This window comes from Xiphophorus hellerii, chromosome 5 (genome assembly GCF_003331165.1).
Source record: "Xiphophorus hellerii strain 12219 chromosome 5, Xiphophorus_hellerii-4.1, whole genome shotgun sequence".
In the NCBI taxonomy this organism is placed as follows: domain Eukaryota; kingdom Metazoa; phylum Chordata; class Actinopteri; order Cyprinodontiformes; family Poeciliidae; genus Xiphophorus; species Xiphophorus hellerii.
Genome location: NC_045676.1, coordinates 7741885 through 7761186, shown reverse-complemented (window position 1 = coordinate 7761186; position 19302 = coordinate 7741885). Strand labels below are relative to the sequence as shown.

At 36.9% G+C, this 19302-nt stretch overlaps 2 protein-coding genes across 6 annotated transcripts in view; both read right to left on the bottom strand.

Annotated features, from left to right (window-relative positions):
* Positions 1–3107, bottom strand: part of usp34 (ubiquitin specific peptidase 34) — a 71684-nt gene extending 68577 nt beyond the window's left edge. For 3 of the 5 annotated variants that reach the window (XM_032562150.1, XM_032562153.1, XM_032562154.1), the window contains exon 1: positions 2755–3106. In XM_032562150.1, coding sequence (XP_032418041.1) covers positions 2755–2797 — 43 coding nt within the window. In that variant the 5' untranslated portion in view covers positions 2798–3106. Of the gene's footprint in view, positions 1–2754 lie in introns of all 5 variants that reach the window. The other 2 variants (XM_032562152.1, XM_032562151.1) reach the window with 2 other exon arrangements.
* Positions 3108–4223: 1116 nt separating this feature from the next.
* xpo1a (exportin 1 (CRM1 homolog, yeast) a) lies at positions 4224–18787 on the bottom strand. The gene is made up of 25 exons (XM_032563647.1): positions 18186–18787; positions 17474–17607; positions 17201–17302; positions 16720–16792; positions 16517–16578; positions 16376–16420; positions 16107–16288; positions 15663–15711; positions 15446–15565; positions 15226–15354; positions 14984–15142; positions 14337–14519; positions 14000–14138; positions 13140–13321; positions 12896–13052; positions 11819–11982; positions 11599–11733; positions 11331–11514; positions 11128–11234; positions 9749–9943; positions 9493–9661; positions 8088–8222; positions 7749–7908; positions 6182–6278; positions 4224–5088 (listed from the first exon to the last, which is right to left on the bottom strand). The coding sequence occupies exons 2-25, from the start codon at positions 17597–17599 to the stop codon at positions 4942–4944; spliced, it is 3201 nt and encodes a 1066-aa protein (XP_032419538.1). The 5' UTR covers positions 17600–17607; positions 18186–18787; the 3' UTR covers positions 4224–4941.
* Positions 18788–19302: the final 515 nt, after the last annotated feature.

Genomic DNA, 19302 nt, shown 5'->3' with positions numbered 1-19302 from the left:
GTCTACCACAGCCTCTACTAATACCTATAACCCACTGTTTATTTTTCTTTGCAAACTCTACACCGATTTATGGCCTAATATAACCACCAAAATAAAAGTCAAGTTTCTATCTCAGCTCCAAAAACTACTTATCTGATCATCTGAAGTTGAAATAAGCTCAGATTTGCCTTCTGCAGGTTAGAAACAGCAGCTCCAACTGTTATAAAATGTCTTTGTGGAACAGTAACTCTCACTGCATGCAGTCAGAAACACACAAAATCAACTACTGTTCTAAAAATATAATTGGCTCATCATAAAATGAGCTAATTCAGTGTTAAAAAAAGGTACAATAAACAACAGTACTGCTTAACAGTGTACAGTAATTACATTCAAGAGTATTTTCAAATATCCATATATTTATTGATGCTCTATACTATTAGGTTTAGAGTTAAGCAAACATTATCGATCAGCACTTATCACAAATCTTATGATACTTACTAGCAAGTAGTGCTGCTCAATATTCGACAATGTTGTAACTGACATATTGCACGGAGTGAATATTTATTTCCTCTCTTTTTAGTCTGTGCCTCCATCACTCTGTGACATTTAGCATTTTCAGCAACGTCATCCGTGTGCAAAGTGAACATCCACTACTGTGAAACTATGTTCAACAGGCTAAATACTACATCAGCATGCAAAACTAAAGATCATAATACCTGGAACATATTAGCCAAGATGCATTACAATCCAAACAGTCCTTTGCTATATGAATATTACACACAGGTGTGTAGTGGCATTTAAATGAATCTTTACGCCGACACACCTGAATCTAAAAGCTGAATTACATCCTTGGTTTGTCAGCAATTTTGCAAAAACCTGGTCATTAACCTTTCATTTGATTCAGGTGTGTTGGAACAAAAAAAGTATCCAAAAAACACAGGATAGTGGCACTCACTGATATTGTGATGACGACACACAGTGCAGACCTACTTACAAGTCAACCTAAAGGTGTATCGCAGCAACAAAATAATTAAATACCAGTATATGTTTTCCAATCTATTATTGGATTGGAAAACATTATAATTTGCTTTTATAATGATCACTTTCATTGTACTATTCACTTTGATTTATAAAGAATGTTTAAAAATGTGCTGGTTCATTTGTAACTCCAAACTTGAAACTACTATGTTTACTTACTTATTTATTATTATACAGCTGCAACTTTATTGTTTCCACTATAACACTTAACAGCTGGTGCATTCACCACAATATACAAGAGTACAATATCACAGTAGCAAAGAACTGCTTTGATGTAATAATGGGTAAATCATTGTACTGCAAGTGCCATGTGTGCAAATAATATATTTCTCAGTTCCCTGCATTTCATGCCCTGCTACAGAGAGTTTTGGGGACATTGTGATGACTGAAAAAGAACGAAAACAGCCATGAAAATATGGGAAATCCAAATTGTAATTGAAATACTCAGCAATAGAAACATAATTTACCTAGACAGAAAACTTTTTAAACTGATTTGAATATGGAAATGAACTTTCTGATAAGTAAGAACAACTGGAATGTGTGTATAACTGAACTGAAATTACTTTTTTGCAAAGTGCCTAGAGATGACTTGTTATGAATTGGCGCTATATAAATTAACTGAACTAAATTCTCCATGGTCAGGTTTAATAAACAGGAGCCTCTGGGAGAAGATTTCCCTAAATCACTACCAGCAGACACAATAGCCTCCATCACAGACAGGAAAATCCCAAATTGTCAACCACTTCATGATATAAACCGGTTTCCAAAACCATTATGCAAATTAAAAAATGGCTGAGGATCCCTAAAGCGCAAAAACCCGATAGTTACATGTCAGCAATAAAAGGCATTATGTATTCATGACTTAAATTAACATTAGCCAGATCTGGGATGAGATAAACTAACAGAGTTGCCCAGAAAACAAAGGCATAGCGGTCAAGAAATAAAACTACAATATAAAAGAACTAAGTAACCCTTTTTGTCCAAATTACGGAGGACAACCGACGTGTTTATGACAAAAGTCTGCGCCTTATTGCAGCCGTTAAATTTCTTGACTAGCTTAGTCGCCGTTAGCTCCCCAGAACATTTCACGGACTCTCCGAAACAAACACAAGCAATGTTTGTTTACGTCTAACTGTCAGTAGCTGTTGGTGCAATCACATTTTAGAGAGATCTAATGCCGTTCCGAACAACAACCCCATCAGTCCGCAAAACAATGGATGGCAGTGGAGTGGACAGCTAGCAGACTGACCTGACAAACACATCAAACAAAGTCAGCCTGCTCGCTAGCTCAAGCTGCTAACTCAGCTTGCTAACTCGTAAATCCGTCTTCTAGCAATATTTGTATCACTTAAATTCACCTTTGTTCGTAAGGGACAACAACACTTTAGTGTTTACTGTAATGTCACACACGTAGTGATTCGAGAGTATTTACGAGCTTGTTTTTAGGGTGGTGTTTGACAGACAGGCCCCAAACTAACTGCAATTTTGGAAGGAAGAAAGGCTTCAAGGTATTCATAGCAAACCGAGACAGACCGATGTGAAAACACGAGTGTCAGCCACTACAAAATATGTCCACAGGATGTCACAACGCTGAGGTCGAAGTGGTTAATATGCATGCATAAAATGGCAAGCTAATCGAGAAAACAAAGTTATATTTAGCTAGCCACCATGCTAACAATGCTAACAGCATCCAGCTAGTTCAGTCAGCAAAATACAAACAAAATGATTCCTACTTACATTCATTTAAAACCTCCACCAGCTCGGCGCAGTTTTCACACATTGTTCATGAAGAGGGCAACTGACTGTGCTTACTCAAACCATTGCACTGAAAACTGTTGTTAGTTGTTTTGGAGATAAAAAAAAAAAAAAAGAGGCCCAGTGCAGGGAGTGATTGGCGAAGGTTACTCCACTCAATGAAATCAAACAGCGGGGCGGATGACGTGCTTTGCATCCGAGTGAAGATGATGAACACCGAAAAGGTAAGAGGCACTGAAAGGTAGAAACCGACACAGTCACCAATCTGAGCGTTAGTTGGGAGAAGACTCTGCAGCCATGTTGAAAAAGGAGGGGAGGGGGGTTGATACAGCATGTAGGAAGCTCGGGAGTTTCCGTGCTATCTTCGTCGGTTCGTTTTAGGTTCGGCGGTCTCGCGATATTTCTTAAACTTAACCGATCTTTGTCAGGTGATCTCAAGGACATCGTAGGTATTTTTTCCCTCATTTTTTATTAACTTTATTTAATAAAAAAATATATATATATAGTTTTTTTATTATTAAATAAAAAACTTTATTTTTTCCTCATTTTTAATTAACTTCATTTATGAGCAAACAAAAATCTAATTCAAACAAATATAAATAAACTACAGTACACAAGAAAAAAATTGAATATCGGAAATATATATATAATCCTCCATATATATATATATATATATATATATATATATATATATATATATATATATATATATATAGTATATTTCCAGGGTTCCTATATACATATATATAGAAACCTGAGTGACAAGGGCAAACAAGTATGGCTAGAGCAAAAGTCTTCAGGAAGATATTTTTAAAATAAGCATTTAGACATATATTTTTCTTAGAGATATATGTTTTTAACGTTTCGATTGAGAAATAAAAAAAAAAATCATTTTTAAACAATTAAAAATCTGCTCCTTTACATTTAAAGCAATGAATACATTGCTTTAAATGTTTTTTCCACCATTTTGTTCTTAAACATTTTTAAATAAGGATACATCTTACTTCTGGTGACATCAAATAAGGCAACTCAAGAGTTGACTTCAGGGTCTGTAGTCGTTTTCATCAAACTTCAACTTGATTCTGTTTGATCACAACAAATTACAACTATATAGAGCTTCTTTCAATAATTCAACTCTGAAAAGATAACTCCCAGATAAAAGATTATTTGAATAATCAGAAATTATTATGGTTTTTAGTTAACCTAAAACATAGATGAGAAAATTAGAATGTTACATAACTAATAATAAAAAAGGACTGTTATACTGAAAAGTATGGCACTACTTGGTTGGGGCTCCTTTTGCATAAATCTATGAATGCAGTGGTTTGGTGAAGCATTCAACTCATCTTCCTCTTGAGTCTCTGTGGATTTAAAGTCAGGTTAGTTTGTTTTCTCATTGACCCAAATATACAAAAAGAAAACTTCATTCGTCTTTTGTAAAATTCTGCAATGTTAAAACTTTATCAAGCTGCTTTTTATTGTAATCTCAAGGCACTGGATGGTTCAAAAATACATTATAATTTGAAGAACAGGCATACAGTTGTTTTGTAAAAATAGCCAACTTTATATTGTACTTGGAAAGGTTTACAAACAGGATGATCTGCACATAACTTTCAGTTACACCCAATAGCAGAAGCAGAGCTCCAACCCGTTTAAGGACAAAAGAGCGAGAAACAAAAACCAAAATAATCACACTGACAAAAAACAAGGACCGAGCATCCCATTCATTCTATTCAGTGCACAAAGCACTTTTGAAACCGAGCAATCTTTCACATTAACATGGCAAATGTCTTAACATTATATTTTACATATTAACAAAGAGCAGGAGTTGAATCTATCGAGCTGAGGGATTAAAACTAACCTTCAATTTTTGAAACTTCAAGCAGATGTAAAAGAACCGTGTTGCCAATCAAAGCTTTAATAAACAAAAGATGGCATGTTATACACAAAAACCTTTGTATAAAATAAGATGGTAAAGGAAAAAAATATACCAAAACTGACTGCGATTCTCATTTACATATAAACATTGATTTGGTCGAGTGCCAGGGTTCTTCCTATCGCCCCAAATTCTCTTTCCAATTTCAAATACTTCAAACACTTGAAAAGAAAATCATTCATGAAGAAGCATCCTCGCGCCTCTGAGCTTGTTCTTTTTACGCTGCAGGTGATTTAGTCGCACATTTCCTCTGGCAGCTCGTGGGGGTTCAGAATGCCAGGCACAGACATCTGCAGCTTGTGTTTCTCCTCCTGGGCTTGGCGAAGAGCCGATTCCCGCTCCTCCAGGAACAGGTCCGTCGTGTCCTCACCAGCAAACTCCTGTTAGACCACCAGAGATGAAGATCAGAACCGCTCAAATACAGCTGCTAGATCAGAAGAGCAGGCTACTGGAATCCAGTAAATTATTTTATTTTGTTTTTATACTTTCACAATTTTCTTTCCAACTGGATTTTAGTTATAACTTGCCAATAGATAACTATATTAATAGTGTTTTGTTTTTAAAGAGAGTACACCATCAGACTACTTGGCATGTTTCAGTAGACAATCTAAACCCAAAAAGAATTGGTCTGAAACTGGTTTTGAGTTAGATGTTACAATTTGAAGTTGTTTTTATCTTCCCATATTCAACTAAAAAGAAAAGGAAACATCCACTTCATTTATTAATGCAGCTTTTAGTATTCCAGAGCTATAATTTATGTTTTGATGCGTCAAAAAAAAAAAAACAAAATAGTACAAATTTGGCTTTAAAACTGTAAAGCTTCTAATAAAACCTATATGCAAAATTGAACCTAAAAGCTGAATAAGTCAAACATACAGTATATTGTGACAGATGGAATAAAAGAACATATGTCTCAATTTTCAATAATTTCACTGAACGATCCAGAACCACTCAGCATTCTGGGAGATGTAGGCAGAGGAAAAGATTTAGCTGCTCCACCTCTCACAACCATACTCTTAAAAGTATTTTTGACACTTTAAGAAAATCATATTTGTGTAGACTAAAAGGTACACACTGTTTTATTTTACCCATTTATGTTTAAATTTATTTAGCTTTTGTTTTGTTTTTTTTAATTTACTTATTCTACTTTGTAGATTTTAAGCAAAGTTGGTGAAATCAACTAACTTGCTCGCTCTTTGGTTACCTAGAAACCTGCTGAGTAACTTGTGGTTACCTAGCAACTACTGAGTAACTTTCACAGCAGCAGTTTAATATTTCACCACTGCTTGAAATTAAAAAGATATCTGGCTGAAGTGAAAGGAGAAAATTATTACAACAGCTCAAGAGGAAATTGTGGTTAAGTAATCACATTAAACCCCAATACAATATTAAAGCTTTTAGCTTTAACATGAGAAAATTCAAAACAATGTTCCAAGGGTCTAAATACTTTTGGTAGACGCAGCTTTCACTGACCTTGATCTGCACAAGGAAGTCCCTTAGGTGCTCCTTGAAGGCTGGGATGTCCTGATTCAGGCTGAACAGACCGGTCACAAACACCTTCACCTGGGCACTGCACACACAACATTTCATCAGGCTCAAGTGAAAAACATTTCCAAGAGGAACAAAACAATGCGTTTATCTTGTTGTAACATGTACTTTACAGTTTATCTGACATTTTATCCAAGTACATCTATTAAAAACGATCCTATCACAGTAATGAATGCACTTAGCGATGCAAAAGCCAAATTTAGATTTCAACTTGAAAGAAAAAAATATAGAATTTAACAGAAAATGTGAGCAATACAAAAGAGATTTATAATAATGACAAGTTGAAAAGCAGAGTAATTAGAGTCAGGTGTCAAAAATGACAAATCATTAGATGTACTGAAGCTTATGTAGCCCATTAGGGAACATGGGAAATCTTTATTTCCCATGTTAAAAGTATTTTTGACACTTTAAGAAAATCATATTTGTGTAGACTAAAAGGTACACATCCACGCAAAAGTATGCAATTACGAATCGGTTCATGTGACATCTTGAATACTGAAAGTCTTTCTGCTACAATATGAAGTTTAGGTAAGGCGTTTACTTGTTTGTGAGATATCTGAGGTTTTTTTTAATTCTTTTTTATACAAACACAAATTTAAGTGTATAAAGACAGAAGCAAAACAATCAGGCCAAACATGAAGCTTCTCTCTCTCTGAGACATAAACATGACAGAAACTTTCTGTAAGTAAGAAAGAAAGAAAAAAAGAAAGGAAGAAAGAAATGCATCCAAACTATTTGGACTATTTCTGAGTTATTTTCAAAGGTATGACGTTGCAGTTGACAGTTTGAATATGCAGTTAATAGATTGATGTTCAACCATTTTACTGCATCAAAAAGATAAGAATGCTTAAACATGTTTTCACTGAGGCTCTTTAAAATATAACAGCACTGGAAACAATTAAGAGCTCATTGCACTGAATCCCATTGAAAACCTCCTGGTTTTTTCACCAAACATTGATTTCTGAACTCTTCTTGAGTTAAAACTTTCATATTATTGTTTCTAAATGAACTTGTTTTCTTCGTTATTTGAGGTCAGAAAGCACTGCATCTTTTTGTTATTTTGACCATTTCTCATTTTCTGCAAAGAAATAAACTTTTGCTTGGAATTTCAGAGACATGTCAGTAGTTCATAGAATAAAACAATGTTCATTTTACTCAAACATAAACCTATAAAAATGGAAAATCAAGAGAAACTGATTTTAATTGGTCTCTTAATTTTTTCTAGACCTGTAAGTGCAATTTTAAATTGACATTTGTCATCACTGTGACTGTATACAAAACAAACCAAGGTGTATTTGCTAATTTATTGCAAGGGAACGCAAAAGAAAAAAAAAAAACATTATCATGTCGCCAAATTGATTGCAGAGGAGCTGGTACCTTCTGAATGACAATGTAATTTTATTTCCTTTTCCCAGTCTAACCGTGTTTATTTCACATCCTAATGGTCAGACACCAGCATGTGCAGCAGAGTTGTGATTATTTGGTTTCTTACTCTTGTAAATGAGGGAAGGCCATCTTGAGCAGGTTGGCGATGTATTCCTGAACATGCAGCTGGTTGTTGGTGGGGTTGGTGGTGCTCAGAGCAACACTGACTTTCCCTTCTTCCACCAAGTTAAACATGTAGGCCAAGATGGTGGCATGCATGGTCAGACCTACAGACAGAAAGAAGCAGCTCATCAGTTATAGAATCACAAATAAAAACATGTCATCTTATCCTGAATGAACTGTGTAATAGGTTTATGCAAGTGATCAAATCTTAATACGAGGAAAACTTTACATTGAAAACCCATCAGAAAGTGTAGGAACATATATCAAGGTCAGCCTCATTTACCTGCGGTGTGTGACGTATCAGTGACCACAGAAAAGATGTGCTGCAAGATATCACAGAAGTAGGTCTGGTAGAAGCTCTGTGCTGCTGCCTCTTCTGCAGAAACATTCTGCAGGAGCGTGAGGAGGATCTGCAGGCCTGGAGGCGATCAAACAAGCAAAGCTTTACCAGCAGACAGTGTTACCATTCATCTGAGAACAACAAAAATCCATCACTACAAATGACAAATGCAGATCCATCTTTTAATCATTTACAGATGAAGAATATGACAGAATAATAAACAAAAAAGCAATAACCCAAGCTGAGGTATCATTAAGTCGTCTACATTTATGTGTTTTTTTCAGGGAAACCCAAAGTAGAGAAGGCATTTTTTTGTGTTTCTTGGGACTAATTTTCTGTGACCTCTTACTGCAACTCAAATATGATACAAATGGATCCGATCTATTCGGGTTGTTGATCCAGCTGGAGAATTTTTATTTTTAATTGAGGCAAAATTATTGAGGTCAAATTAAAATCTCCTCACAAAAATGTTAGGTAAAACATCAAGTACTTGTTTTTTTAATTACTACATTTTTGTATCCTTTAATTTAATAGTAAATAGGACCACGATTATCCAGTGACTTTTACTCAAAAACTGATTTTGGTGCGTCAAAACGATTTACCAAACTTGAATAAATATGGAAAATGTTCTCTCTCCCCCCAGTTGAGCGCAAGAGTTTGCAAACTTTTTTAACAGTTCAAGTACGCAAAAACTGCTGGAGTTTATATGTCCCCTTCATACAAAAAATAAATAAATAAAATAAAAAATTAAAGACTGCATTTGATTAATTACAATATAGCATGCTTATTTTATTGTTATACAGGCAACAAATAATTTTAAAAAGCTATTTCAGTGTTTTTTTTGTTGTTCAGATACAGTTTGGACATCCCTGTTTCATTCAGCTCTAGTTTATCTGGCAGCTAAAGTTAATCAAGCAGATTCCACAGCCAACATGTGTCTAGGCCTGTTGTAATATTATAATAATTGCCTGATAAATTAAAATGAACCGAGTAATTTCTATTTGCATGATTTGTCCCCCCCCTTCCTACCAAAAACTGAATGACAAGTGTTCACTTTGGTGTTTTGGTTTCAAACAGCTCTTATTTTGAATGACAAATGTGTTCACAAAGACTTTATAATTCATCTTATTTGTTGTCTTATTTATTTTGGATATTTAAAATGTCTTCCAGTTTCAGTGCTAAATATTCATTCAAATTTAAAGTTTATTGATCTTTGAGAATGTGTTATTGCACTATCGTGCCTTTACCAATATATTACTTGAAAATGGTCTCAAAACAACAATTTTATCATTTATTGTAACATTTGGGAGAATTTATCATCCAGGATAATTAATAGTGACAGGCCCACCTGTGTCAGCCACGTTCCTCATGGTGTGCTTGAAAGCCCATATGATGGAGTCCAGAATCAGTTTGAACTGGGCTGGAGCAATGGCCAGAAAGGCTGGGAAACATTGGGAGGTGGCAGCTTGGAGCAGGTAGAAGAAATGAGTTCGGTGCTCCGGGAATTCTTCAAAGTTCTGACAGCAAAGGAGAAAACCAGAACAGAGCTGAGGTCAGCACAGTTTTCAACAGAACTGAGCTCAGAGCATGAATCCTCTGCAGACCTTGTTGATCATGTTTAAAGTGCACTCAAAGACTGCATCGAAGATCTTCGGGATCTCGCTTGTGATGTGAACTCCCAACTTGTTGACTATAGTTGCCATGGTGCTGAGGACTTCAGGTTCTCTTGCAGCCGGGACGTTCCTCTGGTAATCGATGAGCACGGCCTCCAGCAGGGGGGGCACAAAGTTCTCTCCCACCTTAACCACGGACCAACAAACATCTTTAGTGTTTTCACTTCAACTTCTCATTCATTTAAATACATCTTATTTGTATATATTTTGAAACACTTGTCTATTTTACTGTGCCATATTGCATTATTCCAATCTTTCAGATTAAATAGAGTTATGTAATCTGTTACTGATTTGTATTGCGACTTAAAGAGAAGTGCAGGTGAAATGTCATCAGGGAGAAAAACCAAAAAAAGCTGTAACTGTAAAACCTCATCTAAACACTGTTTTAATGTACCCGCGAGACAGATATAAAACTCCCAGAATGCACTGCAGGGTGACATTCAGGGGTGTTCCCCATTATAACCAAAACCAGAATACAGGAGACTTGCAAGATATGGCTATTTCCAATGGGAGAAAACATTTCTTCCCAAGAATCCAAATGTGTTTTAGCTTTTTAAGAAATTATTTACATCCTAAATAGGCAGAAATTTACATTTTCACTGAAGCTAAATATATCTGCTTTGACTTTAAGCCCCACATGGGGTTTTAGAAGTGACTTCTACATGAAAATATGCTAAAATAAAACAGCTCCGCAGCTAACAGCTCTAAATGCAAACTTTTGGTACCTGTGTAAAGATAAGACACCAAAATATGTTTTTCCTGTGTCGGCACTGTTATAAATGCTACCATGCCTGATTTATTAGTGATAAATATGGTACATTTTAAGTTTTTTTAAAGCCTCGTCTAAATAGTTATCTAAATAAATAGTTCAACACTATGAATAACCTAAAAGGACAAGAGAAAACATCAGACTTATGTCTGCACTTTTAACAAAACTTTAGCAAATCTCATCAGGTGTTTAAATGGCTGTAAAACCAGAAGTATTTGTGTGAAACTAATTTGGAGGATTGTTTTGGAAAAGGCTTCTCAAAAATGTCTCACTTAATTAGAGGCCAAGTTTAAATACATCTGTTTTAAGCAGGTTCATCCTGCTTAAGTTTTCTAAATACATAAAATTTACATTTGGTAGGGTTTTTACACTCTTTTTGCTAAAATACAGTTTTGCTATTGCGATAGGCTCTGTGTTCTTAGACAGAAAATGTTGAGTTAAACATTTAGAACAATACCTTTCTATCTAAACTGTGTTATAAGAAAGGGGAAAAAAACAAATTAAAAAAAGGGCGCTTCGAGGAAACAAAGGGCAGCCTCACCATCTGAGGGTCACTGGAGCGACTGACCCAGCCTGAAATCAGCTTGAGCGTCTCCCTCTTTACTGTCCTCATGCTCCTTATCAAAGGCTGCTTTGTCACCATCTCGCCTACACAGATGTGAGAAAAAACAGTTTGAATGAATCACCAACACCAAATATAAATACCAAAAACATGAGAACAAAGATTAGTGAAAGTCAGCTGACCATTGGTCTGGACGGCCGAGGAAATGTTTTCACTGAGACATTTGTAGACGTTGAGCATGTCCAGATAAATTCGACCCAGCTGGACAACAAAGGGATGTCCGACAGCTTTACAGGCCCGAACGTTGGTCTTCAAGATGCTGCCGAGCTGGCGCACCGTCTCTGCATCCTTCAGAATGTCCACATTCTGCAGCAGAATCCAGATTTTAGATGCAGCACACACTGCGACATAGAACCCTTAATAAAAATGATTTCCTGGTGTTGTTCTCACCTTGGTGGCTTGCTGGATTATGCTGTCCCAAACCTGGTTAGGGAGCAGCATATACTTCTCTATCAGAAGCTCCTGAACCGCCTGGTCTGTCTGAGCGCCGATCATGTAACCCACAGCCTCATAAAACGTGTGAACCTGCAGAGAACGCAAAGGAAGGTTTAACTCGATGTTCCTGTATGTCTTTATTCACATTGTTGGTGTGAAATGCTTTTAGACTGACCTGCTGAGGCTGCAGGTCGCAGATGATTGTGTTGATGTTGTTGAGAATCTCGTCGATGAAGGGCATCACCTCGCCCACCTGAACCTGAACAAAATGGCGGCGGCACTTCTGAGCGATCTTGATGAACGTGTCACAAGCCATATCCTGGACGCCATCATGAGTCTCTGCAGCGAAAGAGCGTTAAAAAAAGAAAGAAAGAAAAATTAATTCAAATGTTAAATCACACAGAAGCAACAATGTTGTCTTCATACTTTAAAGGGATCCACAATTAGTTGCAACAGTAAGACTATTTGAAAAACATTAATTTAATATGTAAAAACACTGTAGGCTGTTTAGTTTTTATAAATATAAAAAAAAATGTTACAAACTTGTGCGATACGCAACATTACGCACTTTAAATTTAAACTGGAGTGAACGTAAATACAAGGCAACGCAGAAATGATGAGGGGGAATAAAGATGAAGACCAAACAAAGGAAGAAAAGAGATTCAACCAAAGAAGCTGCTGTTTGTGTGGCTGCTGCTTGGAAACGCTAATCCGACAGGAAGCTCCAGTTTCTAACTGGACCTGTGTAAAGTTAGAATCAAGATCTAAATATTTTCTCAAACATATTAGAACGGAGCGTTACAAAGGCTTAACGATGTTACATCGTCACTTAAAAATATCCATTTATAATCTTTCCATTTTTTTGATTTTTGTTAGCTCATGCTAATATAGTAAAACAGTACATCACAAGCAGATCATGTCTGTTTATTTCTTACATCTTGTTTATCACGGCACATAAAAACTTTGACACTTTGCAGGCCTCTGTCTCCACAACTTTGACTTCTTTTATTTGTTTGTTTGTTTATAAGCCCCAGTCCACTATAACCTCATCATAGGCCCACCATGCATTGCCCAGGTGAAAGGAAAATAAAAATGACAACCTCCATTTTTTGGTGGTGAAAAATAAAGATCTACAATTTTTTTTAAAGTAATTATGAGACATATTATGAGCCAGCATGATCACCTGGTCATGGACACTTTTAAAATCTAACAATAAATATGCAAATTGATATAAAACGCCATTTTGACTCACCGTGCATGAACTCAAACAGTTTGTTGACAACGGTCTTGAGGAACTTCCAGTGAGCTCGCAGGAAACGGGGATACTGACCCACGATGTACATGATGTTAGACGCTATTATAGCCTTATTATCTTTACCCCTTTTCTGCTCACATAAGCCAAGCAGGTCCTGCACAGATAGTTACAAATGCTGTCAACAACTGGTAACAACATTATGTAGTTATTACTAAACAAGAGTTTCTTCACTGCATCCCACCTTAATGACAGTAACCAGGAACCTCTTTTCGTCCTCCTCATGCATCGCCCCGCTTATAGATCCGATGGCCCAGCAGAGCATGTTCAGGTTCCTCCATGACCACTCGGTGCCGTTCACCTGGTTGTGGAGCTTCTCTGTCATGATTCGCTCAGTGTCTGCGTAGTCCAGATGTGTCAGATATACTGCGGAGATTCAGACAAAGGGAGAAATAAATAAAACAACAACACTGTGTGACAGGATGCAGACTTGATTGAAGGTATCTGCAGGTTTCAGCAATTGAAATGCAAGACTTTAAGACCTTTAATGTCACTGTGAATGAAATTTATGACTGAAAAAAATATAAATATAGGGGATTGTAGGGGGAGCTTGCTGCATATTGATATTTATGCTATGCTTGCATAAATATCAAGCCTAGCAAAAACTGTGAACCCAGCTTGGTATCCACAAAAGAGGAGCTAGCTAGCTAGCAAAGGTATATTAGCAGCAAGTTACTGGTAGCCTCACAGAACGCAGTGAAGATGTCTGCAAGTGACTCAAACTTTTCCCTGACAGAAAGACTCTGGGATAAAATAAAAAAATAAAGAAAAATATTAAAAACTACTTTTTAATGAATTTGAGACATGTCAGGGCCTTAGTTTAAGACTAAAAAAGTAATTCTGTACACATTTTGTTGTGAGTATAATAAAACTCAGTAGCCCTAAGTGACAGTGAAAAAATATGGCAGCAATAAACCAAAAAAAAAAAAATCAAAAAGGCGCTTTCTCCTTGCATACTAGAAAAACATTTCGATAGCTACATTAATACTGCTAAGATGAAGAGCAACAACATTGGTTTTGACCATCAAATGTCTAACTACTCACCAAGAGTTTCTCTCATGTTCTTGTACAAATTGATGGCGTCTGTGTCTTTCATGAACTCTCTGACCACCTCGCCCTGATCATTCTCCACCACCAGCACCTCCTCTGGTTTGGCCATGCGGCTCACCATCAGCAAACGCACCTGCAGGAGGAAACGGACTGATGTCAGCAATCTGTGACTGCCTTCGACTCATTCAAGTGGCTCAATGAGCTGTTTATACATGCACATGTTATGTACAACCAAACATCTATGTAGTGGTAAACAGAAACATGATCAAATAAAATAGGATTTAATGCTTCTAAAATATGACTGACATCAGAGTAATAAGGTGAAGCTCACCTGGGACAGCACAGGCAGGTAAAGATGTCTTCGAGGAGGAACATCAGACAGAAGAGGAGTACTTGAGGTGGAGAATGGGCTTTCTCTGTACAGTTCTGCTGCCAAGTGGTTCCAGTACTCAAGGCAGATCTTAAAGATCTCCGTCTCCTCCACCTCCGATACCAACAGCATGTAGTGCAGGGCCTGGAGAACAGAAAGAGTTTGAGGAAGAAATTAAGAGAGAATACTTCACTGAATCTTTAATCTCTTTGGATAGTCAAACAGCAAAGACAAAAAACAAGAACTACTGCACTCCAAACAGTCCTTTGCGATATGAATATTGTGCATACTGATATTGTAAAGATTATATATTTGTAATATATTGTGCAACCTTAGTTTTAGTTTATGCACTGGGAAAATTTGTTGCTTTGGTTCAAGTAAAATCTGGAGCCCACGAGCAACAAAACTTAAAAAATAAAGAAATAAAACCTGTAGTTTGAAGGTTAGTCCCCATTTAGCAGAGGGAGATTTCTCTTAACCACAATATAGCAGAACTAATGTGAATCATACCATTGAGCTTATGTTTTCATTAAAATAAAGCCAGGGAAAAGAAATGAAAAAAATCTAGTTGTTTTTTTTTAAGAACAGAAAGGGCTCAGCTTTTCTACCTCCATGAGTGTCTCACGCAGGTTGGGTCGTTTCTCGATCAGTTGCCCGTGTTCTTTGAGGAACGTGCAGAGAAACAGACTCAGGTTCTGGATGAAATTCTGCTCATCGTCTTTCCCATTGGCGTACGCCACTTTGATGTTAGTATTCAGTGGCAGCATCTAGGCAAGCAAAGTCACAAGTTTTCACTTTGGTTGTAAAACAACCAGTCAGTGAACAGCAACATGGTCAAACTGGCGCTAACCTGTTTGAGCTGGCTCATGGTGAGGGTGAACAGGTTGACAAACTGCTCCTCGTACTGATTGACGCTCACTCCAGCAATCTCTGTCAGACATTTCAGCGTCACGTTGCGAAACATGGGAACATTCAGGAACTGAAGGAGTAAAGAAGGAAAAGGTCACACCGAGACACATCATCTGACCCAGGGGAAAGTTGAATTTCCTCGTTCATGTTGGCTGGTTTACCTTGTAGACCAGAGTGCTGATGAGTTTGGTCTCAAATATGTATCCTAAAGGAATCCAATTTAGAAAACGCAGGAGAGTCTCCAGAGTGGCGTGGACCAGAGGTGCATTTTGGGAGTTTTCCTTCACAGAAAAAACAAGAGGAACAATCAGTGATTATTTTGAAAGAAACTAAACAAATAAAAATACTGAGAAGTCTCCAGACTTTTGACAGTCTTACCATTACAAACTGGCACAGCTGGAATATTTGAGAAAACTCATTGCACATGCTAAAAAGAGAGAGAGAAAAAGCCTTCTTAATGACAGTAGGATTAATAATTTAAGATAAAGAAGTAACCTTACAATAAATAGTACTGATATTATCTAAACAATCAATAGTTTAATAATCAGCAAAACTTTGACAGAATACAATTTTATCCTTAAGACTATAAATGGCTAAACAATAAATAACCCTACAAAATTCAACAAGGCTTATTGAATAAAAATGCAGATTGACATTTTGTCATTATCATTAGACAAACCCCAGCTTTTTTAATAACTACAACTTGAAATGCAATTTTCAAGCCTAGGATTAAACATTTGTTCATCCGTTTTCTTTTTCTGAACCAATAGTTAAAGTCTTTAAAGGACTCCCCACTTTAAATGATTTTTTAAAATCAGTAACCTGTCTTTGAGGTGTTTGGCCTTCACTTGTGTCATCTGGCCACTGGAGAAGTCGAACACTTCTTCACTGAGGAGCTTCAGGATGATCATGTTGTTCTGACAGAGGCTCTCGCTGGTCCGACTGGCGCCAACAATATCACTGATGAAGGTGGGCCAGTGTTTGGGCCATTCTTGTTTCAAGATCTAAATAGACCAAAACAAAGAGTCGACTGCCATCAACATTCTACGCTTGTTAGTTATTGTGTCTGCCCATAGATTTGAAATCATTACCTGTACGAGAATCATGTTGAGCTTTGAAATATACACCCCTTCTTTCTGCAAAACAAATGTCATAATTGCAGAATTAATAATGAGAGAAAGACTGATATGTTTTGTGTGTAAAAGTTCAAGATTTTACTATGACAACGTTACCTCCATGTTTGCAGGATCAGAAGAAGTCTTGATAATCAACCCAACAACATACTTTTTGATTCCTGGAAAAGTCACATATTATTAGCAGATGCTCACCAAACAAACGCAGACATAACTTGTGTTCTAGATCTAAACAAACATCAGAGGTGGTCAAATCCATTATAGTGCCTAAACTGCATTTATTCAACATAAGTAAAATTTACCTTCACATTGATTTCTTGGAAGAATCTTCCAGCGTGTTTTGATGACCGCCTCCAGAATCTGCAGTGCATAGTACTGAGGAAAACAGAGAGATATGACTTTATACCAGGTATAAAACCATGAGATCCAGTAAATAGCGAACAAAGGAAGTAACACAAAGCAGATTTTCATTACCTAAAATTTTCAGAAAGTAAAATCTGCACACAATTTCCACCTTTTGTTTGGTATCCCCTTTTACAATTAATAGATAATCATGAGCCATTGCTATCAAATACAGAGAACTGAGGAAATCGGGCTCTTGAAGGGCACATTCCACAAAACCCACAAACATAAAAATGCAAATATAAACCAGTAAAAACACTGAAATTAGCATGGGAAAGAGTACTGGAGAATAACCTTCCATTTTAACACTGGGCAGAAAAAAATTAAACATATTATTGTAAATGTCCCCTTTACAAAAATCTAAATATTTTAAGTTCATACTTTAGTCTTCATATTTTGAGAGAATTCCAGAATGGTGTCAACCCTCGTCCACGCATCAGGATGGTCCTTCAGGTTTGTTAGCACTTCTTGAGCCACTCTTTGCTACACAAAACAAAAAAATGATTAATATTAGATTGGAAATGCAGTAATCAGCTCTGGTTGTTTTATTACCACGTCAAATTCTGTGAAAAAAATGTATTGTTCAAGTCTGCATAAGAACCGTGTTATTCCTCCCACACAAAGGCAACGCTGACAGAAGAAAATGACCCTCACCTGGTTACCGATGTCATGGTACATAGAGTTGACAACACTGTCCAACAGGTTGATGTCCAGTTTCTGATTGAAGTCCAGCAGCTGTCTGGCTGGATGATCGGCCAACATGGTCATTTCAGCTGGCATAGAGCTTCCTGTGGAGATTAGGAAAATCTATATTAGACAAAGACTGGCAAATCCTCAGTTTCACCTTCACAGTGCTAAAAGACAAAATACATGCATCTATATTTACAAGTGGAATTTAGAATAAAATATATATGTGTGTATATATAAAACTTGGAGGAGGAAGAGATCAACTCAATCTTCTTTCTCAAGTCTTAAAAAGACATGTTGCAATCCAAAAGCAAACACAATGAAGCGTAAAAGAGACGAAAAGGTAAATGTTGTAGCACTTTGTGGGTTGAGTGACTAAAGTAGCGACATTTGACAGTCAAATGATTAAATGGCCTAATGGGAAACGGCGCCCCCGTCTGGCAGCACAGGAACAGAAAAGTATCTACGAAAACCCAAAGCATAGACGTGTTTTATAGAATAAAAATAGTTTAACCAGGAAAAAGGGTCGCCTAAACTCTAGCCGCATTTCTTTGACTTTTCTATTTATCGCGGCATAACAAGAAATAAATCAAAAAGTTTTATTATGAAACTCGCGGATGCTAATATTAGCCCACGCGAACTTAACTATTTAGCTAGGCTTTGCTCGGGATTTACTTACCTGGTATGTGCAGTCCACTTGTCGTAAAACTTGCGTAATGTTACTGAATGTAGCTAGAGCCCGGAATGCTAAGCGTCTTAATACTTTGAAAAGTATGTAGCGTTATCTCATTGCAACCACTGATGCTACACTGCAGCTAGCACTTGCTAGCTAAAGGCTAACGCTAGCTTTCGTAGATCAACACCTAGTTAAAAATGGCTTTCCGCGGTATCCTTCGACTTACTTTAAAACTACCAGTATCGCAGTCTTTCTTTTCCTCAGTCAATATGAAAAAGAAGCCGCTTTTCAGCTATCGGCAACTACATCCGGCTGTAACAGCTAGTACCCCTGCTAATGGAAAAGTCATTGATGATTTAGGTCTGCTGGCTAATAAATCGTTGAGCTAAGCTAACAGCAACAATTTCACGGAGTCACAGTTGGAGCGATATTCCGAGTCATAATCACGAAGTGAAATAGTCTAATTTTATTTCTTTTCCAATTTGCACATTGTACGACAGCAGAGATATTTTAGGTCGTGGAAAAGTGCTCTTCCTCTAAGCTCATGCTTCCAACTGCAGACCGGTTAGAACCGGTTGAGACCGGGCTATTCATTCTCGGTCTTTCGGCCCACCGCGCGCCGCGTAAAATTTGGATCATGCTCCCGCCCACTAACCACGCGATTGGCTCCTTTGCTATTAACGTCACACTGTGCGTCACACGGGGCGGAGTTGCTCATCTGTCGCTCGTAAATTCTTTATATGGTGCGACATGAGCAAGAGCTTACCAAGAAGTGATGATTTGCTAGTGCACTGCCCAACATGTGATACATTTATATTAATTTTTCTTTTCTAAACTGTATTATATAATAAATGTGAATTTGATCTAAAATCAATACGTGTAAGGATACTTACTAAAATTAGTATATGATTTGAACCAAATATGTATTTACTGTAATCCTTATAGGACGTTTTATATCGCTCGAAATGGTTGTAAAGTTGGAAATTAGTCATTCTTTGTTGAAGAGCATGAATACATTTTGGAATATTTGAAACGTCATAAATAGCAATGGGTGATTATCATAGTGTTACCAGGAAATCAAAACCTAAAAAAACTATTAGGAAACCACCAACTTCAGAGT

Excerpts from the sequence above, each read along its gene's own strand:
- xpo1a (XM_032563647.1), bottom strand. The coding sequence starts at position 17,599 with ATGCCAGCTGAAATGACCATGTTGGCCGATCATCCAGCCAGACAGCTG. Across the intron at positions 16,421-16,516 it reads CTGATCCTGCAAACATGGAG|AAAGAAGGGGTGTATATTTC; the intron begins GTAACGTTGTCA and ends TTTGTTTTGCAG. Across the intron at positions 7,909-8,087 it reads TGATACGTCACACACCGCAG|GTCTGACCATGCATGCCACC; the intron begins GTAAATGAGGCT and ends TTCTGTCTGTAG.